Below are 23,313 nucleotides of genomic sequence, written 5' to 3'. Positions count from 1 at the left end.
TTGAAGGTGCTTAAGGAGTGATCATTTTTCTCTAGCTACACCCCCCCCCCCCATCATGACGACGTTGGATGTTAGAAAGGCAGAGGAATGCCTATGAGCTGGCGTTATTACTGCATGCTAATAGTTTCAATGAGTATTAAGAACTCGCTTTGCTGTTTCTGCCACGCATCGAAACGTCAAATACTGATTAAGGCTAAATCTAGAGGATGACTAATATTCTACGTCAGGAAAGAAGAAGCTAAAAGGACAGAAGTTGTTTTGGGCTTAAGCAGAAGTGGTTTTCACATAACAGCACAGGCAGGCAGTACAGCCCGCGCGCCCCGGCCGTCCGAGCGCGTGGCCGTGTCCCGCGTGCGCCGAGGCTGTCACTCCCGGGTTCAGGTGTTGCAGCGCCGGTGACGTCAGTGGCGGGTGGCCACGGTACTTCCTGCTTTTCGGACGGCGGGGGAGGGGGAAGAGCCGGGGCCGAGAGCGCCGGGTGGCAGTGGAGGGCAAGCACGGAGCGCCAAGGCATGGGCCGTGGGGGAGCCGGCCCCCGTGTCCCCGCGATGTGACCATGGACTGCAGGCTAAAGTGAGTGCGGGGAGGGGCGTCCGCTAGGCCGCAAAGCCGGGAGGTGGCTGGGGACCCGGCGCTCAGCGTGGGGTGGGGGGGGGTCGTGCTCACGTGTCGGCGGGAGTGGCGCTTGTGGGAGGCGGTGGGAGTCGCTTTCTCTGCGCTGGTAGCGGAAGGGGCTCCCGAAATGAACGTGACATCTGTTGCAACGGTGGCTGTGGGAATGCAAACGAGCACGTTCGGCAAGTTTCATGAACTTGCTTTTGAGTTGCAGACAATCATTTTTTTTTTGGTTTAAATATGTGGCTCAGCTAAACGCATTTAAACCCTTAAGTGACGGCAGATAGGTAGGCTTGAGTTTTGCAGGGAATTAATACCTATTTCGCATTCAGAGGTATTTCATCGTGTGCATTAAAACCTTTAGCTTTGTAAGGCAAGTTTTGATTTTGACACTTTGCAAGCGTTATTAGTATTAGCTAGGAAACCTGTTTGCATTTTCAACTCGCACTGATCATGGTAGACTATGAAATATAGAAACATGAAAAATCATACCCATAATAGCTTAACATAAGAACGAAGTTTGTAAAGTGATAGAAACAGAAGTCCTGTTTAGCTTAATTCCTGGAGGGCAATTTGGTCCAGTAACTGTAATACTTGTTATTTATGGTACTTAGGTAGTGAAAGAATCATTAAATGGGATGAAGTGGTGTGGAACCACCTTGCCCTGCTAAAGTGGCAGGAGTTTCTTTCAAGCTGTCCACATAGTCGTTTCAGTTTTATCTGAATCTTACAATCTCTTTGTTTACTATAATAACATAACTTGTCATACTGGCACAGACTGATGATCCATCAAGCCCAAGTACCTGGAAAGATCAGATTTTATGCTGCTTATTCTATAAATAAGCAGTGGATTTTCCTAAACCCATCTTAGTAATTGCTTATGGAATATTCTTTTAGGAAATTAACTAAACCTTTATAAAACCCTGCTATTCTAATGTTTTTACCACATTCTCTGCAGTGAATTACAGAGTTTAATTACACAATGGATGGACCATTCGGGTCTTTATCTGCCGTCATCTACTATGTTAATTAAGGACCCCTTTTACAAAGCTGTGTACATGGTAGTGATTCTCCCACAGCAAATGCACCAAAGCCCATAGGAACTTAATGGGGGGGGGGGGGGGGAGGGGAGGAGGGAATCGCTACTGTGGCTTTGTTAAAGGTACCCTAAATTATTTTATTTAAAATATTTATTATTCACCTAAAAACCTAGGTGACTTACAGTAAAAACAGCCAAAATATTTAAAGAAACGCACACAAAGAATCTCAACTACATTAATAATAATAATATCAAAACCTCTTTAGGACCAGGATAGTACAGAAATATTCCAAAATGTAGACAGCTATCATTTTAGTGAAATGCCTGAACAACAACAACAAAAAAGATTTTAGTAATGTTCTAAATCTCAGCACATTCTCACAGACATGTAAAGTTCCAGAAATACTGTTCCACAGGACAGGATCTGCCACTGAAAAAGAGGACTGTGCTGTATGTACATAATGTATTTCTCTTTTATTCCCACATCCAGCAGCATATGTTTTTTAGATCGCAATGCATGCCATGACTTACATATTTGCAAAATGTCATTGAAATATCTAGGCAACTTTCCATAAATTTCTTGATGTACCAACTTTAGAATCTTATAATGTATATGAAATTGTACTGGAAACCAATGCAGCTTTTTCAGTATGGGTGATATATGATCAAATTGAGATACCCCCATCAACATACAAGCAGCAGAGTTCTGTAGAACCTGCAAAGCTCGTACCCTAGTAGATGCCATATCTAACTAAGTATAAAGCATTACAGTAATCCAATTTTGACAATACAGTACTGCCATGTTTCCTCCAAAATAAGACTGTCATATTAATTTTAGGCCCAAAAAATGCACTAGGTCTTATTTTTGGAGTATGTACATGATCATCTCTCCCTTCCTCTCCTTCACCCCAATTCTTCCTTTCCTTTTTCTCCCCTCCCTCCCATCCCTCGTGCAGCAGGACCCTTGCCCAGCTTCCCTTCCCTCCCTCCCTCCCATTCCTTGTGCAGCAGAACCCTTGAGCGAGCATCCCCCCTCCGAGCACCTGCCCGCACACTGAACCCCCATCCTTCCCTCCCTCCGATCTGAACCATGCCGACTGCGAACGAGCCAGCCCTACATACCTCCCTAAGCAGCGTTGGGCCGGCAGCACTCTAAACAGGCTGCTTCGGCCTTGTCTGCCTTGAATTCACTGTGCCGCGTTACTGATGATGTCGGGCTCGCTTGTGGTCGGCGGGGTTCGGATGGGAGGGAGGGAAGGATGGGGGTTCGTCTTGGGGGGGGGGGCTTGCTGGAGCTTTCTGCTGCACAAGGGATGGAAGGGGAACTGTTGGCGAATCCCGGGACTAGGGCTTATTTTTGGAGTAGGGCTTATATTAAGACCTACCCCGAAAATCCTTCTAGGCCTTATTTTCGGGGTAGGTCTTATTTTGGGGGAAACACGGTATACTCTGTATTACTTCCCAAAAATCCCAACTAGTAAGTACTGTTTTCATTTACGTCAACATTCTGAAAGCAAAACATACCATCTGAACTACTCTCACCATAAGCACTCATTGTCAACTTCGCAATTTCCTTCTTCACTATAATTGAAGAAATATTTTTTCTGATTTGTTTTTAAATTTACTACTTAGTACCTTCTTTCTTTCTCCATGGATTTTGGCATTTATAATTTGAGTTGCTAGTCTGTTTTGAAAAATTGAAATTCCTATGTTCTCCTCCGCGCTGATTAAGTACCAGAGGGAAGGAGAATTCTTGAATCAACCAGAAACAATATTTTAATGATACACTAGCTTACCAGTAGCAATTTATTACTCATGAGTAAATAATTGTTTAATTATAGTCTCTGGAATGCACAAAGACAGGCATAGGAGGATTTATTTAAAGCTTGTGTTTGCATCAGCATGTTAAAATATGATTTGTCACATCTATTTTTGGCCATGTTTGTCATTGCATATGTATTAGGAACATTTTGCTATGCATTTGTTTCTGTTCTAGTACTACTTAGTTCCATTTAAATGAAATAGAGAAGTAGGTTCAAATAATATCATGCTAGCTGGGACACACATTTGTCAAGCCAAGGAGCAAGAAATAAAAAATAAATAAATAGTAATTTCACTTTTCTTTACAGATGGAATATATCTTGTGTGGGAAACAGTTCACTTTATTTATTTATTTATATTTAGCTTTGCCTGAATTACCTTTACAATGATTTAATGTAACCCTTTCTAAATAAAGTAGATAAAATAACTTTTTTGTGAATCACACTAGCTATATGTTTTCTTGCTCCCACATGCACACATTCCACCCAGCTTTGACATTCTCTGTCAGGACTCTGCACACTGGTGGTGTGATGGAATATGAAAGTGCATTCAAATTTGAGGCCCTGGCTCTATCAGATACTGAAGGAGCCTTCTTCCAATTGCTATATAACAATTCAGGAAGACTCCCATTCTTGCCGCACTCGCTGTCTGTGGTCCTCCTAAGTTTTGCTTGCTTTTTACTGTTGAATTATAGTAAGAGAGATGTGGCTATAAAGTTTAGAATAAATGGACTTATCCTCTGGGTGAAGTTCTCTTCATTTGTTGTACTGTACACAACTAACATTGAGACTGTGGAGTGGGTGGAGCTACAGAGGCTATTTTCAAACAGTGCTTGATGACATCAGCTCCTAGCCCTATTACTGCACAGTGAAACGCCGGCAGCAAACTCTGATTCCTGAATTTCAGAGTGGTTAGTGGTGTCCTGTTTCTACATCTTCAAATATCTAGCAGCCTGCCCTAACATCAGCTCTTGAGCTAACATTGAGACCTGTCTAAGACACAAATATGGGACATATATGTATTGGATGGATGATATTGGGTATAGTCAGAAGGCTATTGCATCAATTGGTCATCCATGAGGCTACCCATACAATGGGACTAATTATGTAAATAGTACAACATATCTTAGTAAACCAGTCACAGGAGCTGTGTGTGTCTTTTTAGGGCCCTCTCTGGATGTGAAAAGCATCAATTTCTATGGAGAACATGAGCAAGTGCGTGTGAATCTTTTGACTGATAAAATCCCAAAGCACTTTGGTTTTGCAGAAGTATGTACAGATCACAAAAAAACTGCATTTGAAGACTCCTCTGTCATTAAACCTTCTTCAGTTATGGAAGTAAAGCACTTCTAGAATTGTGGAACAGAACCTGTAGCTGTATAAGAAGATATTTCAAAAATTGAAGAGACACCTTCCATCCCTTGGATCAATGACCGATGAGATGTTCACCCATACTAGCAGAGATGGCGGGACACAGAGGGGAAGGACAACAATTCAGAGCCAACTTCAATCTAAACCAATTTCCTATATAAAACTCGTCTTAATTTTCAATATACCCATCTTCACACTCTTGTTGGTATTGCAGCTCATTGAGTTTAAAACATCCAAGAAATTGTACCTTGATTTCATAGATGCACGAGATTATAATATTTCTTGACAGCTATGTAGTATTATGGTTTTATTATTTCTGCTTCCAGTTACAATATTAGTGATAAGTAATGCACAACGTTGTTCCCTAACTGTTAGCTGTTGTCCTAATTCATTATCTAAGTAGAAAAATAAGAAATCAAATAATATTCACTCAAGAGAAATAAGGTGAGCTGGTGGCAGTCCTGACCGTGTGCTCAGCCCACTCCACCTACCCGGACTTCTACAAGTTTGATACTAGTTTGAAAGGCTGGGGATGGAAGTGTGGAGTAGGTCACAAAAGTCACCCTGTGTCAAGATCCTGCTGCCTAGAGAGTGACATAATTAATAGCAGCGTGGCATGCTCTAAACAGCCAAAATGATGAACTCATCCAGTTTTGAATATCAGACACCTACAGGAAGAAACTTCAAGCAGATTACTATGTTTATGTTTTTTTTCTAAGTTATACATGTTCTTTTGGGACCGCCAAGAATTTTGGATTGTGTGGTATATAAATAAAAAAGACCTGCTTTATACAGTATAATCAGTATGGGCTGTTTTAGTCTTTCCCTCAAACTGTCTTCTAATTTGTTATCTGCTCTTACATCAGCAGCCAAGAGCTGGAGAGAGAGACAAATAGGTCTACCTGTATCTTTTGATATACTTTATTTTGGTTCATAGACAAACTGCGGAAGACAAAGGCGCGCGCTGACAACTGAGCGCAAGACGGAGGCGCGCGCCAAAGAAAATGACAGTTTTTAGGGGCTCTGATGGGGGTTTTTGTTGGGGAGCCCCCCATTTTACTTAATACAGATCACGGTGGCGTTGTGGGTGGTTTGGGGGGTTGTAACCCCCCTCATTATACTGTAAACTTAACTTTTTCTCTGTTTTTAGGGAAAAAGTGAAGTTTTCAGTAAAATGTGGGGGGTTACAACCCCCCACAACGCGGCGCGATCTGTATAAAGTAAAGTGTGGGGGGTTCCCCCCACACCCCAACACCGGAGCCCCTAAAAACAGTTATTTTCTTCGACGTGCGCCTCCGCGCTGCACTCAGTTGTCGGCGCACGCCTTTGTCTTCCGCGGTTTTGACCTGACAGCCTTTATTTCTGAATAAAGGATTTAAAAAAAAATTGTCTGTTACAATATAAGTGGTAAGCCTTTTTAGAGCAAAGAAATTACTATAGTATTTATCTTTTACAAATGTGAGGAAAGTTATGAGTAATTTAAATCCAACATTCAAATCCATTTTCTGTATATACTCAAATATAAACCGAGATAACCTTTCCCCGAAAAGAGGAGAATAAAAAATTTGACTCAAATATAAACAACTTAAGTCAGTCTTGTGAGGTTACTGTGGGAGTAAGTGGACTAGTGGTTGGAGTTGCCACCTCAGCACCCAGAGGTTGTGAGTTCAATCCCAGCCTGCTCCGTGTGACTCTGGGCAATTCACTTAGGGCTCCTTTTATGAAGCCGCGTTAGCGACTTTATCGCATACACCTTTTTAGTGAGCGCTAACCCCCGCGCTAGCCAAAAAACTACCGCCTCCTCAAGAGGTAGCGACTAGTGCAACCAACAAATTAGCACGCGCTATTCTGTGTGTTAAACCGCTAACGCAGCTTCGTAAAAGGAGCCCTTAATCCCTCCATTGCCCCAGGTACCATAGTTGGATTGTGAGCCTGCAGGGACAGATAGGGAAAATACTTAAGAATACCAGATTACTATTCAATGTAATGCCAGATTACTATTCAATGTTTTGTAATCGCTTTGGGTGAATCTCTTCATGAAAAGGCAGTAAATAAACATAGCAACCACTGTGAGAAATCACGTCAGCCATTTTGAGTAGTGAGATTGCATGTGGCTGGAACATAGGAGGATTGATCTTGCTCTGGCTCACCATTGGACCAGCAGGGCTTAAGATAGAGCTGGGAAGAAGCCTTTGATGGATCTGAGAGGGAGATATTCGAATATAAACCAAGAACCCTGTTTTTGAGCCATTTTTTGACCCCTAAAATCTAGGTTTATATTCGGTATTTACAGTATTTTATTGGTGCAACATCAGTATTTTGCGAAAACATTAGTGCCGCATTACACATTTTCAACTGTTTTGATTTATGAAATATCAGGCCTGGTAGAGACTTCTAAAACTAGCAGGTGCAGTTTTGTGGATGAGTTAATGGTGTTTTGCACCTTAAAATCAGAGTCTTGATTATTTTTTTATGATTAACAAATTCTTTAGACAAAAAAAATATGTGGGACTGTTATGAAGAGCATTAGCAAGTCACCACTCAGGTTAAATATTGTTTGTTTTGTTTGTTTTTTTAGAGTTGGGTTAAATTCTTATTTGTGGTCCTCAGCATTTATCAGATCAGGCTTTTAGTACAAGCATACTATGCAAATGTGCTATGAATATTTATTATGATATACTGAAACCTGGAACTGTTTGCTGATGATGGGAAAGAACCAGAGGATTGGAATTCAGAACCACTGGGTTAAGAGCAAAGGGCATATAACAGGAAGAAAATAAACATTTCAAGAGGGAATGTTCAGTATATGTAAGTGTGCTTTGAGACTGGGTGACATAATATACATAGAATATGTGCTTCATTTAAAAGCGTGCTTAATCTTTTTCAGGGAAAACCCAGAAAGGACCTTTGATTTGGTACTCAAGGTGGAATGCTCTGATTCTGAAAATGAAGGTACTGTAACATCATACCAGCACTGCTAGAGATTTATCCTGGGTTTTTCTTGGAGCCTTAATTTTACCATACATTTATACAATATGATTAGTTCTGCAAAACCTTATTGCTATGTGTTGTGTTCTCATGTTGAATACAAAATTAATTGTCTAGTTCTGTTGAAATAGACGCTAAAATGTAGAGAGCTCAAACCATATTCAAATAACACACCATTTAGCTTGCAAATCTTTCCTTAATTTTCTTTCATTCTACTGGTTTCTGAAAAGAATATAAAAATATTTAAACATTTGCAGCAATAGTTAAGTATAACATTTTACAAAATAATTAACTGATTCCAGGTTACTGAAGGTTGGTCATGTCATATATAAAATCAGGGGTGAACACAACAAAAGACCCAAAAAAATTAAATGGTTGTCTATTAATTAAATATACATCCACAAAACCATTTAGAACAGTCAAAATGGACAGTAGACTATATTCCAATTCGTATTTTATTGAATTTTATATATAGGGACAAGCCTCAGATTATGGAGCAGATCTCCTCATAATTGGGGTTCTTCAAGAGAAAGAAAACTAATCTTCTCTTGCTCCTTGTAACATCACCGGCTTTGTCCCAACCTCCCTACCAAATTAATTAATGTTTAATATTATAATCTATTACCTACACTTAAAACTATTTAATTACTGTCTAACTTTTTTTTTTTTTTTTTATTATTTATTTATGATTTTTGTACAGCCAATGAAAATGGTACAGAGAAATACTGAAATACACATATTAAGTCAATACAGACTAAAAACAATATACAGGCAATATACTCTTTATTATAGTCCTCAAATGGGGAGGAAGGCAAGACAAAGAAAAACCCCCTGGGGAAAAGGGATATACCAAAAACATAAAGGAAATAGCAGTACTTAGATATTAACCTACTATTAAACTAAATTCCGCTCTAAATCACTTGATTCATTCTGGCTGCAATGGAGTCCCTTTACTCTCTAAGAAAAAACCTAATTGGGCAGGCTCAAAAAATATATATTTATTCCCTTGATAGGTAATAAAACATTTACAAGGAAATCTTAACTGAAAAATTGCCCCCAATGAAATAACTTTAGGACGATATTGCAAAAATTCTTTCCTCCTGGATTGTGTCCATTTCGAGACGTCAGGAAATATATATACCCTTTCACCTAAAAAGGTGACTTGTTTCAACTTAAAGTATAATTTCAACAGCATTTCTTTATCTTGTAAGAATACAAGGGAAACTAGTAATGTTGCCCGACCCAGCAATTCAATTTCAGAGGATTGCAATATTGCCGATACATCTAATTGCTCAGTTCCACCTTCTAATACTTTTTCTTTTTGAGCATTCTTTAAATAATAAATTTTCTGTATAGGTGGAAGATTCAATTCTGATACTTTTAAAACTGTGGTCATAAAGTTCTTGAAGAGTTCCTGAGAGGACATAAATTTTGCTATAGGAAAATTAAGAATCCTAAGATTCAGATTTTTTTGCTGATTTTCCAAATTTTCTATCTTCCTCAGAAACATCATTCTATCAGTCATTTGTTTGGTCTGCAAATTTTTATTCTCAGTTGTTAGTTTTTCTAGTTTAGAGAAGTCAATCTTCTGCTGTTGAACTGATGTCTCCAAAAGGGTTATCCTGGAAGAGGTATTTAAAGTAACAGAAATAAAGTTGTACAAACCGAGTGCAGGTTTTCAATTGCAGACCATATAGAGTCAAGGGTCACTGCCTGTGGTTTCTCCAGCGGCTTGAGGGGGGAGATAACTGCCAGGTTCCCATAGGCTAAGTCTCCAGAGATCAAACTCCGGGCTCCCTCACCCTCCCCACCGCTGGTTCCTTCAGGATTAACGCTCCCGTGTTGCAACGATTCCTGTGCCAGAATCGGCAGCGCTGTAATCACATCCGGGTCAGCCTCGGGTGCAGTATGCGTCATGCTCGATGTGGTCGGCATGTCCTCCAACTGCGACCGCTCTCCCGAAGTTTCGCCGGGCATTGGGGGCGTGTGCGGTCCTCGTGGGCTCAGCGAAAGTTCGCCGTCCAAGCTGTGATCCACCCCAATCACAGCAGCAGATACGCCCGGTAAGTAGGTTGGGACTGCATATGATGTTATGGCAGTCTGTCGTGGGGTTGAAGAGCCAGATAAAGGTGGAGGAAAACCTCTCTGTTTTCCCCTTCTTTTAGGCATCGAAGAAAGATGTTTGAGCAATATAACCCGAAAAAAATTGCCGTGGGAAGAGGAGCTCTCAAACCAACGTCTGCTCAAATCGCCATCTTGTCACCCTTCCCCTCTGTCTAACTTTATTTCATTCTTCTTCCAATCATAAATCTACTATATAAATTTACCAATTCAATAATTTATCATGATAGGGGATTCTAAAAATGACACTCAAAACTCACTCAATATTGACCTTATAAATTTTAAAATGTATTGCTAATTGGGATATAGTCTACTGTCCATTTTGACTTTTCTAAATGGTTTTGTGTATGTATATATAAAATCAGGGGTGACCAGCTGCCTGGAACCAAATGACTGTTTTGTTGGTTTTTCGAAAGCTACAGTATGTTAAACTTTGGGAACTTGAGTTCTATAACTGAGTCCAAACCAAGAGCTTCCTGTGATAGAAGGGGACATACGTATTGTATGGTATACTAAGGGTATTTTTATTTCAAAATAAAAAATGAAAATACTTTCAGATCTTTCTAGCTCACTTCAGTATACAGTGCTATCAGAAAAGGATCATGGGCCGGCGCGGACTGCTGGGCGCGATGGACCTCTGGTCTGACCCAGCGGAGGCAACTTCTTATGTTCTTATGTCCCCTCAAGTCTATTGCGTTTCACTGTTTTGTTATATGTCTTACTCAGTATTTGACATTTGCATTTATTTCATGCCTGTTTGAATTCTGGTAACTTTATGGAAGCCTGCTAGATACAGTATTTCAGTGTTTCTATCTTCTCTTGCTCTTCTTTCTTTTGGAACAGGAAACTATAGCCCACATGCCAATCTTGGCCCACGAGCACTTAAGTTCTGCCTTGTTGCACATGACCAATTTTTATGTTTGTCCAGCTGCTCCCACCTACTGTTGCTTCTGTCACTGTCTCTCTGAGGCACAGATGTGCACCGGTGCTCTTGCTGATCACTCTGCTGTTATGACCAGGGTCCCTAGATGCCCACATTAATGATACACGTGATTAAAGGTGGACATTTCAGGGCTCCAGGTGATCATGTTGGTGGAGTGACTGACAGAAGCACTAGTGCACTTCTGATTCAGTTTTCCTCATTGAGGTGGCAGCAATGACGCCTTTTTACTATGGGCAGAATATTTTTGCATCATTTTTTAAAAGTGCAAATGTGCCTTCTACGATGTTCCACAAATATATTTTAATGATCCTTAGGTGCGGCAAACTGTGGCCTCTTTTGGGATCAAGAGGACCTCTTTTGCTCCTTAAACCACGGACTGCACCATACCCTCAACTTGGGGCTCCTTTTACGAAGGTGCGCTAGCGTTTTTAGCGCATGCATCGGATTAGTGCGCGCTAGCTGAAAAGCTACCACCTGCTCAAGAGGAGGCGGTAGCGGCTAGCGTGTGGGACATTTTAGCGCGCGCTATTCTGCGTGTTAAGGCCTTAACGTGTCTTCGTAAAAGGAGCCCCTGGTCTTAGTTACCTCTCTTCATGTATCCAAGTGTACTGTATTGGTCACTCCCCCAAGTGCTTCATTCCCAGGTTTCTTGCTTGTTTGACAATTGCTCATTTATCACTTCTGTATAGGTGTTTGGCCCCTGGACTTCTATGTCCCAGATGCTAGATTTTTAATTATTTGGATTAAGGGCTCCTTTTATCAAGCCGCGCTAGCGGGGTTAACGCGTGCAACTTTTCATCACGCATTAACCCCTGTGCTGGCCAAAAACTACCGCCTGCTCAAGAGGAGGCGGTAGCGGCTAGTGCGGCCAGCGGTTTAGCGCTCGGTATTACGTGCGTTAAACCACTAGCGCGGCTTGATAAAAAGAGCCCTAAATCATCAATAACATATGGTTTGACCATTTGGCCCATTTTAAAAGTCTCATATTATCTAGCTCTTGTGACATGTCTGTTAAGTTTCAGATTTCAAGTAGGATTAGATTAAGTAAATGGCGTTCTGAGTTTGGGCACTGAAAAAAAAAAAATGAGCATTGAGTGCTATTTGATAAACGACACTCTTGAATCAGGTGCTGTTTATGGAATAGCGCATAGCTATTTTGGGATCCATGCCCAAATTTTGGGTGCAAGGGTTTACACCTTTTGCTGCTGCACAGTTGTGGCTGCACTGCTCTTCCTGTTGTGTCGATTGTGACTACAGCCTTCTGCTTTAGTGGCTGCACTTTGTTTCCTGCTCCTATACTGATTCCAGCTGCACTGTTCTAGTTCCGAGCCAATTGTAGCTGCTGCATCCTCTTTTCATCCTTTGTGATCTATGCGCAAATTCTGCATCATGAAGTTATTCAGAATTCTCTCGGGTGTAACTCATGCTTCCTTTGCTTTATCTTCTTTGTTTCTGTTCTTGAATGGTACAACATCTGTCCTTCAGTGTACTGTGTTTTTGCTAATGTCTTATGTTAGGATGTTATGCATTCAGAAATGTTGATAGATGATTTTAGGCAAATAAAATAAGCAATAAGTTGAATATAACTGAGGGGTCCAGTCCGTGCCTCTTTCGTTATTCAGTAATCCACAATGCCTCATATCTTTGTTGGTAGTAAATAATAGGTTAACTCCTCAGGTCTTCTTTATCTTTTATTATTACTACAACTACTTAACATTTCTATAGCACTGCTAGTAGTATGCAGCGCTGGACATTAAAACATTCAAGAGACAGTCTCTGTCCTTTTAGTTCATCGCCTTCTCCTAGTGTGAATACCAAGTAAAAGTACAGTATATGATTTGAGAGGTGCTTTCATCTTCCTTTGTTACTAAACCCATCTTCCCCTTTAACTTCCATCATTCCCATTTTTCTTCTCTTTTCATTTTAATGTCTCTTATCTCTTTAATATAATTTTTTTTTTTACATTTCTCTCTCTTTCTCAGAAACACAGTTATACAGACAAATCTTGGCTACAAATGTTTACAGCCTTCCCCTCTGACTCAACATCACTAACCATAGCCTCTTTGAACAAATGCTTACGTTGATACAGCCACCACCTGATGTGCAAAGATTAAACAGACATTCAGCAAGTGGCTGCTTAGTTTATTTTTTTTTTTCTCTTTCCTGTATTCAGTAGATGAGAAGATCCTGTAGCAGATATCAGAACGTAGGGTCAGCTCCTCTGTAAGGCTGCAGTAGGCCATGGTGACACTATTTACTTCACTGGTGGCAGAGTGCTTGCTCAGTCTTCTGGTTGCAGCTGATCTCTTCTTACTTGGTATTGGCAGTTAGCGGTTTGGGGTTTAACTGCAGCCTTTGAGAAGATGACTTTATAAGCAATTTAGAAGTTGTGCAAGAGGTTCCCTGGTGACTGTTTCAATATTTTGTTTACAGTCAGCCTTTCCTTCCAGTGAGATTCTACTAATGGTATCACAGTATCTATAGTAGCATATAGCTTTTTGTAGTAATTTTGCTCAGGCTGAGGATGAATGGTTCCCTTTAGTAAATGATAGCACGGCTGTCCAAAAATGTAGTTCTAGTCTAATGATATATACCCTAGAAATTAACATTATTTTCTCTGGTTCTTGAAGATCTTTAAAATGGATTTTCATTTCTTGTGGGGCTGAGTTGTCTAGATGGATCTTCCAATAATCCTATGTCTTGGAGTGTTATTCTCTTAAAGCATGATATGGAAGTGTTCATGCAGGCCAGTGATATGTGATCTCATTTTAGCCGGTGCATCAGCCAGATCTGCATAGTTGGCTTGATAGGAACATGTTGTCAATTGACATACTGCCAATTAATTTAAACCCCCCCTTTTATGAAGCCGCATTAGGCTTTTTTATCACTTGCCGCAACGGTATTAGCTCCGACGCTCATAGGAATTCTATGAGCGCTGGAGCTAATATCGCTATGGCTGGCGATTTAAAAAAAAAAAAAGAAAAAGCCTAACGTGGCTTTGTAAAAGGAGCCCTTATAATCTTACTCATACTGCAACTTCAATGCTGATATATCTGAATGTTTGGAAGTGATATTTTTTTTCCTTTTAGGATGTTAAAGATAATCTGATAGTGAGGTCATACTATGGAGCAATACAGAGCATTATAGTATTTGTGATCTTATTTACTATACCTAGCATCCTGTTTGCTTTTTTGGCTACCACCACTGCACACTGAGCAGAAGTTTTCAGCCTATTGTCTACAATGATTCCTATAATTTTTTTTTTTAAATTGCTAACATCATTTTTCCCACTGTGCATCACTTTGCATTTTTTCACATTAAATTTCACATCTGCCAATTTGGATGCTAAGTCTTCCAATTTCATAAGGTCTTCCTGCAAAGAGTTCTTCAGATTAGAGGGCTGAATTCTATGATTGGTGTCTAAAGTTAGGCGCCCATCACAAAACTGTGCTTAGCTGTGCCAGAGTTTTAAAGGCCTAATATTATAGACACCTGTCCTTTAAATAATTGCACCTAGCTTTGCCTAAGTCTCCACCCCTAAACACACTTACTTTGGTGTTAGGTGTTCTAGACCAGTGTTCTTCAACCTTTTTATACCTATGGACCGGCGGAAAAAAAAATTTATTTTGTGGACCAGCAAACTAGTAGGACTGAAATTTAAAAACCCCGTTTCCGCCCCTTCTCCGTGAGCTCGGTCCTTGCAAACCATCTGATACCATCCACACAAGCCTCGGTTATGATTGTATATTGAACTTATTTTATTAAAGTATAAAAAGAAACAATATTCTGTAGAAATGACATTTTATAAATACAAATAATACAGAGCAAGGATCAACAAAACCCCTGTCTCCCCTCCCCTTCACATATATCCCCTCTACTATCAAGAAAACTGAATAAGCCAAATTATTACAGAATGCTACACAGAAATATCATACTAACAGAATATCGCAGTCACACATAGCAGGAATAGGGTTAGGAGAGTGCAACTAGGGCAACTGCCCCTTGGTCAGAGATAGCCCTAAGCCACTGCCTGGACTTTGCAGTCCCCAGTTATGTCTAATACAGTAGTAATACCAGCTCTAGCAGGATATATATTTTAAATCTGATATATTCTAATCACAAAATAGAAATAAAATGTTTCTACCTTTTGTTGTCTCTGGTTTCTGCTTTCATCTTCTTTTCACTCTCTTCCTTCCAGCGTCTGCCTTCTCTGTCACTTAAATCCAGCATCTGCTCCTTCCATCTACTGTCTGACCTCTCCCCTTCCATATGGTATTTGTCTTCTTTCTATGCCCCTCTCCCCTTTCCATCCAGCCTGTGCCCCCTCTCTCCTTTTTACATGATTCATTCCAGCTTCACTGCTCTTTTCATTTTTATCTCTCCTACACCAGATCTAGCATCTTTGTCCCTCTCTATTTCTCTGCTGACCCCCCTTCCCATCTCATTCCTGTCTCTCCCCTTCTCCTCCTCTAATCTCCCTGTGAGCTGTTTCCATCCTTTTTCCTTCTTTTTTCCCTCCTCCCCCTGTCCAGCAGTAACACTCTTCCCTTCCCTTTCCCTCCTCCCCTCTCAGCAGCATCTCTCCTTCCCTCCAGGTCCAGTAGCAGCTGTCCCTTTTTTCCCTTGTCCAGCAGCTTCTCAAACTCCTTTCCCTCCTCCCCTCCCAGCAGCATCTCTTATTCTCCCTCCCTCCAGGTCCAGTAGCAACTGTCCCTTTCTTTCCCTTGCCCAGCAGCTTCCCAGATTCCTTTCCCTCCTCCCCTCCCATCAGCATCTCTTATTCTCCCTCCCTCCAGGTCCAGTAGCAACTGTCCCTTTCTTTCCCTTGCCCAGCAGCTTCCCAGATTCCTTTCCCTCCTCCCCTCCCATCAGCATCTCTCCTTCTCCCTCTCCAGGTCCAGTAGCAGCTATCACTTTTCTTCCCTTGCCCAGCAGCTTCCCAGACTCCTTTCCCTTCTCTCCTCCCAGCAGCATCTCTTATTCTCCCTCCCTCCAGGTCCAGTAGCAACTGTCCCTTTCTTTCCCTTGCCCAGCAGCTTCCCAGATTCCTTTCCCTCCTCCCCTCCCATCAGCATCTCTCCTTCTCCCTCTCCAGGTCCAGTAGCAGCTGTCCCTTTTTTTCCCCTTGCCCAGCAGCTTCCCAGACTCCTTTCCCTCCTCCCCTCCCATCAGCATCTCTCATTCTCCCTCCCTCCAGGCCCAGTGGCAGCTGTCCCTTTTTATTCCCTTGCCTAGAAACTTCCCAGACTCCTTTCCCTCCTCCCTTCCCAGCAGCATCTCTCCTTATCCTTCCCTCCAGGTCCAGTAGCAGCTGTCCCTTTTTTTCCCTTGCTCAGCAGCTTCCCAGATTCCTTTCCCTCCTCCCCTCCCAGCAGCATCTCTCCTTTTCCCTCTCCAGGTCCAGTAGCAGCTGTCCCTTTTTTTTTTTTTTACCATGCCCAGCAGCTTCCCAGCCTCTAACAGTGGCTTTCTCCCCTCCCAGCAGCTCTCCTTACTTTCCAGCGCAGCGATTCAGGAAGGCAGCCTCAGGTCCTTTGATGGGTCACGCCGCCTCTGAGGAAAGAAAGAGGAAGTTGCATCATCAGAGGTGGCTGCGACTCAGCAAAAGCCCCAAGGCTGCCTTCCTGAATCGCTGCGCTGGTAAGTAAGGAGAGCTGTTGGGAGGGGAGAAAGCCACTGTTGGAGGCGGACTTCAGCTTGTCGATCTTGCTGGCCCTGTGCGCACCGGCAGGAAATTGAAGATGTCAATCTCGCCGGTCTTGCGCGGAGCAGCAGGAATTTACTGCGGACCGACAGTTAAAGAACAGTGTTCTAGACACCTATCTTTTGTAGAATCACGCCTAAGAAGATAGGTGCCTTGTTAATGCACATAATTGAAGCCAATTTACTAATTGTTAGTCGCTTCTTATAGACACCCCCCTCCCCGAGTGACTGTCATATTTTGTGGTAGTTTTGCAGTTTTCTTCTTTTTGTGCTATATGATTGGAAAGCCACTATAAGTTTGTTGGGGCAAAGGAGGAAGCAATTAGAAATTCATGTTTGTGTGCCTTGAGTAGTTTGTAAGCGTCAAACATATCTGTACAGTACTGCATTTCTTTAGTAGCTTTCTGAAAATTAGTGTATCAGTTTGCATAAATGGAAAACAATAAGCAGTTTGTGAAATCTTTCTTGCTATCATGATCACTAAGAGGAAAGCAATTAAGCCAGTAGAAAGTTTACATGCTCTGTACTTGTGCAGCTGGGGGAACAAGATCTGTCTTATCATGTTTTCAGTCACAGAGCCTTTTCTGGCTTCCTGGGTCTGATTGTCAGAGGAACCCATTTGAAGGTAGAGCAGTTAAAATCTTCAAAATAGATCAACTTGGCTCATGCTTCCATGGCTGTTTCCTTTATTTTTGTCTAAATCTGTTTTTTCCATATATTTAACCACTTTTGAATTAAAATTAAAAGCTGTGCCCTTTGTTATTTGAAATGTGATTTTGGGCTCTTTGTTTTAAACATACCATTCTCTGGGACTGTTTGCTATCCTTATTTTGCTGTAATAAAACGTTAAAGTCTTCTTGGGGCTCAGTTGAGGATCAGTACAACAATACAAGGGATGGGAGCTAGGTGTTAAATACTAACACCTTCATGAAATCAAACATCAGAATGTGAACAGGAAGCTTTAGTGGTTTGTTTTAATAGGCAGATGAATTGTCTAATGAATGACCTTTGTTAGTATTATTGCTTTAATTACACACTGTAACCTTTCCTATAGACAACTTTGCAAATAAAATACTTGTACCTTTTTTATGAAAACTGGCTTGCAAAGGCATTTTAACTAGTTTTTCAAAAAATTCATAAATAATGAGCTGTTATGCATACTTTTGACATCGCAGTTGCTTTATTATGCAAATCAATTTAAAAATTTTCATGCATAATGAACTGTGTTTAAAAGTTTACTGTGAGGACTAGCCACATTGCATGCTTTTTATCGTGCAAAATTTGACAACTGCTTGTGTGTTTGTGCATTATAGGCCTGATTCTATAAATGGTGCTTAACTCATAGGCACTGTTGAGTGCAATTTGTCAATCATCCTCTAGGCACCGTTTCTAGAATCGTGCCTAGTGGTGCCTAAGCGGTCTTAGGTGTCGATAGGCATCGAAACTTTAGGTGATTTGTCAAACCATGCCCTAAGTTTGGCCAGAATCTGCCTCTAACCACGCCTACTTGCTAGTACAGGGGTAGGGAACTTCTGTCCTCGAGAGCCGTATTCCAGTCGGGTTTTCAGGATTTCCCCAGTGAATATGCTTTGAAAGCAGTGCATGCAAATAGATCTCATGCATATTCATTGGGGAAATCCTGAAAACCCAACTGGAATACGGTTCTTGAGGACTGGAGTTCCCTACCCCTGTGCTAGTAGGTGCTTCGGAGTAGATGCCTATCAGCTAATTCATTTTTTAAATGGTGCATTAAATTAAGTGCTGATTAAGCCAATTAAGAAGATTAAGTTTGGCATACCTAGCCGATCTAAGTGCCTATCTAGGCACCTAACTTTAGGAGTCATTTATAGAATCAGGGCCTATGTACAAAGGTTACTGTTTTACAAAAATGTGTATTTAGTACATTGGACTCTATGCATGTAATTGAGTTTTATTCCCCAACTCTCTCTCTCTGACTTACTGCTTTTGATCTGGAGTTAGATGACACAGTGTATTTTTGTATAGGCAATATTGAATGAAGCTAATTTCAGCCCTTTCAATGCTGTCACATACTTTTAGCCTGGTGGAACTTTTATCTTAAGGAAATTCATTGAGCATCGTACAATAATGTTGCAAGACACTAGATCTTTTCTTTAAATTTGATCTTTGCTGCAGTGCCTGTATGCATAGGGTTTCATTTTTCTCAGCATTTTTGAGCTCTTATTCTGCAGTAGGTAAGAGTACTTACATAACCAGATATTTACTTTTTACATCACCTAGCTGTGCCACATGTAGGTATTTAATGCCCAGTCACTAAGCTGCAAAATACCACCTGATATCTTATGGCCATCAATGGAGCTATTTTCTTGTCTCACTCTCGCCATCCATTTCAGCAGGAGTAATTAAAATAATAATAAACTATGCATTTTTGATCCTGTCGCCTCTCTACTGCTTAAAGGAGTACTCTTAAGCTGCAGCATTTGCCATCCAACTGTCTGCCAGTGAAGTGTCTGGAGATACAGTACGAGAGAGATTGTTCTGCTGAAGATGGGAATGGGGAGATAACAACTTCTAAGGTTGTGGGGAGAGACTATCGAGGAAGAAGAGGATTGAGAGACAGAGTAAACTGAGGATTAAAAGAACAGAGAGAAGGTAGTTTTGAGGAAAGACTGCTGGAGACAAGTAGGATTTAGCAAGAGAAGGAAATACTGCTAGGGATCAGTAGGAATTTGAAAAGGTTAAAAAAGGCCCACACTACTGTAGTTAAGACTATAAGCAATGCCTCTGCTGGGTCAGACCTGAGATCCATCGTGTCCAGCAGTCCACTTACGCGGCGGCCCAACAGGTCCAGGATCTGTGCAGTAATCCTCTATCTATACCCCTCTATCCCCTTTTCCAGCAGGAAATTGTCCAATCCTTTCTTGAACCCTAGTACCGTACTCTGCCTTATTACGCTCGAAGTGCATTCCAGGTGTCCACCACACGTTGGGTAAAGAAGAACTTCCTAGCATTCATTTTGAATCTGTCCCTTTTCAACTTTTCCGAATGCCCTCTTGTTCTTTTATTATTCGAAAGTTTGAAGAATCTGTCCCTATCTACTCTCTCTATGCCCTTCATGATCTTGTAAGTCTCTATCATATCCCCTCTAAGTCTCCTCTTCTCCAGGGAAAAGAGACCCAGTTTCTCCAATCTCCTTTATCAGATGTGTCGCTCTCCTCTGAACCCTCTCTAGTAACGCCATGTTCTTCTTAAGGTACAGCGACCAATATTGGACGCAGTATTCCAGATGCGGACGCACCATCGCCCGATACAATGGCAGGATAACTTCTTTCGTTCTGGTTGTAATACCCTTCTTGATTATGCCTAGCATTCTGTTTGCCTTCTTAGCGGCCGCTGCACACTGTGCTCTCTGCTTCATTGTCATGTCCACCATTACCCCCAAGTCCCTTTCTTGGGTACTCTCATTTAATAACATCCCTCCCGTCGTATAGTTGTACCTCAGGTTTCTGTTTCCCACATGTAATACTTTACATTTCTCAAAGTTGAACTTCTTCTGCCATCTCGTCACCCATTCCCCTAGTTTGTTCAAGTCCCTTTGCAATTCTTTGCAGTCCTCTTTAGTCCGAGCTCCACTAAATAGCTTGGTATCGTCCGCAAATTTTATTATCTCACACTTCATCCCTGTTTCTAGATCATTTATGAATATATTAAATAGCAGCGGCCTGAGAACCGAGCCCTGCGGGACCCCACTCGTGACCCTCCTCCAGTCCGAGTAGTGGCCCTTCACTCCTACCCTCTGTTTCCTACCTGCCAACCAGTTTCTGATCCATCTATGTACGTCTCCTTCCACCCCATGGTTCTTCAGTTTCTGGAGTAGGCATTCATGGGGCACCTTGTCAAAGGCTTTTTGGAAATCTAGATATATGATGTCTATGGGGTCTCCTTTGTCCATCCATTTGTTAATTCCTTTGAAGAAGTGCAATAAGTTCGTTAGGCACAATCTCCCTTTGCAGAAACCATGTTGGCTGGTTATCAGAAGTTCATTTCTTTCAAAATGTTCATCGATGTTTTCTTTTATCAGTGCTTCCACCATTTTCCCCGGAACTGAGGTCAGACTCACTGGTCTGTAGTTTCCCGGGTCACCTCTTGATCCCTTTTGGCTATCTTCCAGTCCTCCGGGATCATGCCTGTTTTCAGGGATAGTTTGCAAATTTGCTGCAGTAGTTCCGCTATCTCCTCCTTTAATTCCTTCAGAACCCTTGGATGGATTCCGTCCGGACCCGGGGATTTGTCAGTTTTTAGTTTTTCTATCTGCCTGCGTACATCTTCAAGGCTCACTTCCATGGATGTTAATTTTTCTGCTTGATTTCCATTGAGGAATTACTCAGGTTCCGGTATGTTGGATGTGTCTTCCTTTGTAAATACAGACAAAAAGAACATGTTAAGTCTTTCTGCCACTTCTTTCTCCTCCTTCACCACTCCCTTCCTGTCTCTGTCGTCCAGCGATCCCACCTCCTCCCTAGCCAGTTGCTTCCCTTTAACATATCTAAAGAACGGTTTGAATTTCGTGCTTCCCTGGCTAGCCTCTCTTCATACTCTCTTTTGGCTTTTTGAACCACTCGGTGACATTTTTTTTGATACTTACTGTGCTCTTTCCAGTTCCCCTCAGTTTTGTCCTTTTTCCATTTCCTGAATGAGTTTTTCTTATTGCCTATCGCTTCCTTCACTATTTTAGTTATCCACGCTGGGTTTTTGTTCAACTCTTTTTTCACCCCTTTCTGAATCTGGGGATATACAGATTTTGCACCTCGCTCACCGTGTTCTTGAGAAAAGACCAGGCATGTTCTACCGTTTGCCATTTTTTGGAAGAGTTCTTAAGTTTCTTCCTTACCATTCCCCTCATTGCTTCGTAGTTTCCTTTCCTGAAGTTGAAAGTTGTCGCTATGATTCTCTTTCCTTTCGGTATTCCTACCTCAACCTTGAACTTGATCTTGTTATGATCGCTGTTTCCCAATGGTCCCACTACCTCTACTTCCTTTGCAGGTCCCCTTAACCCATTTAGGATTAGATCCAGAGTGGCATTTCCTCTTGTTGGTTCTCATTGCTCAGTCACCTACTGTCCAAGACCTTTTGCTTGCTATATCTAAGGGGTATAGCATGTGCATAAATAGTTACCGTACACAACAATAGAGAAGCTAAATTGAGACAAGAGACAGCAAAGTGTTAACTACCTCTATTCTCCAGGAGCCATACCTAAGCCATCAGAGGTTGCAAAGAGATCAAAGCCACTGAAACTTCCAGATAATGACTCTCTTTTATCAGGGATCTGACCAGCTAAGAAGCATGTGACATCACCAGACCTTGCAAGAAACCAATTTTGAACTATCCCTGAATTTTGTTTGGACTGCTAAATGTAACGCCTGATCCCAGCTCCTGTAGCCAATATAAAGGAGAGATGCACCTAAGTACCTCCTTTTGGGATCAACACTGAATCTGCAACACATCTTGCTGAAATCTCCTCTGCACTTAAGTCTCCATGTTCCACTCCCAGCCATTCTGCAACTGAAGAACTTTCTTTCCAGCAAGAGACCATCATCTCAAGCTATCCTATGCAGACATAAGACCTCCATTACCAGAGTGAATTACTTTATACCAGCATAATTAATCAGTAAGTCTTTCTCTAACAATATTCTATCTTGTGGCACATTTCCCTTGCTTAAAGATCCCTAAATTGTAACTAAAATTACTGTACTGCCTGCATAATCTTGTAAACTTGTTCTGTAAAAATAAGAATCTAGTTCTTCCTTAATGTTCTAAATATATTGTTCTTAAATATTACACAGAGCTAAGTTATAGACAGATAGTGCTAGTCCCCAAATTAACATCTATTTATAATATACATTTTCTTGTTATATTTTTATTGGTGGAGATATGTGGCCAAAGTTAAAAGTGCACAAGTTAATATTGTCTTCCTAAAAGTTAAATTAATCCTAAAATGGTATTGTACTGTTTTATAGGAAAGTAGAAATTAGTACTGAAATGGAAGATCCACATTGGTACTAAGTACAAACAGTCCCCACACATCTTTTCTGGTAACCAAATTAAATTTACTATCACTGTGACCTTTTATTTCTATTTTTCTGTCAGTATGCACCTTGGTAAAGACATACATTAAAGTGAATTTGGAACTAGTACCCGACTACCTTAATCTTCTAACAACCCTCTTGTTTCTACCCTAAACTTCCACCCTGTTAAAGATTGGTACCCAATTTGTTGTTCAGGCATAGCTTCAAGGCGTGGTCTTTATGCCAGTAGCTTCTACTGAGCACCCATTAAACTAATGTCATTCTAGCTATCATTCTAAGCCTCTCTTCTCTATAAGAGATAGCATTTCTAATACACAAAGCCTCTTCAGGCTTCTTCCCTTTACCAAAGTGTGGTGGAATAGTGAATTTTTAGTGCATAACAATGTTCTGGTGTAAGAAGAGAACTGATTCTGCAGCAAATTCTACACCTGGAACAGTGGGTTTATGTGTAGCAGGGGTGCTACACATAAACCCACTGTTCCAGGTGTAGACCACTCCACTTTATTTAAGCAGTGTATAGTCTCCTCTAGGCCTAACCCTTAGATCTTGTGTAACTGATGACAACACCACCACCTCAGATATTGAAACAAACTTTGAAAAGACTGCTCACTATATTCAGTCAAGTTATAGCATAAAAGAAATACTGCT

General features: G+C 41.2%; 1 protein-coding gene across 4 annotated transcripts in view; it reads left to right on the top strand.

The window, feature by feature from the left end:
- Nucleotides 1-283: 283 nt before the first annotated feature.
- DENND1B (DENN domain containing 1B) overlaps nt 284-23,313 on the top strand; it is a 454,561-nt gene continuing 431,531 nt past the window's right edge. For 3 of the 4 annotated variants that reach the window (XM_033917142.1, XM_033917140.1, XM_033917139.1), the window contains exons 1-2: nt 284-573; nt 7,733-7,797. In XM_033917142.1, coding sequence (XP_033773033.1) covers nt 557-573; nt 7,733-7,797 — 82 coding nt within the window. In that variant the 5' untranslated portion in view covers nt 284-556. Of the gene's footprint in view, nt 574-703; nt 903-7,732; nt 7,798-23,313 lie in introns of those variants that run through there. The other variant, XM_033917141.1, reaches the window with a different exon arrangement.

Source organism: Geotrypetes seraphini, chromosome 12 (assembly GCF_902459505.1).
Source record: "Geotrypetes seraphini chromosome 12, aGeoSer1.1, whole genome shotgun sequence".
NCBI classification, from domain to species: Eukaryota; Metazoa; Chordata; class Amphibia; order Gymnophiona; family Dermophiidae; genus Geotrypetes; species Geotrypetes seraphini.
This window is presented reverse-complemented; position numbering and strand designations above follow the sequence as displayed.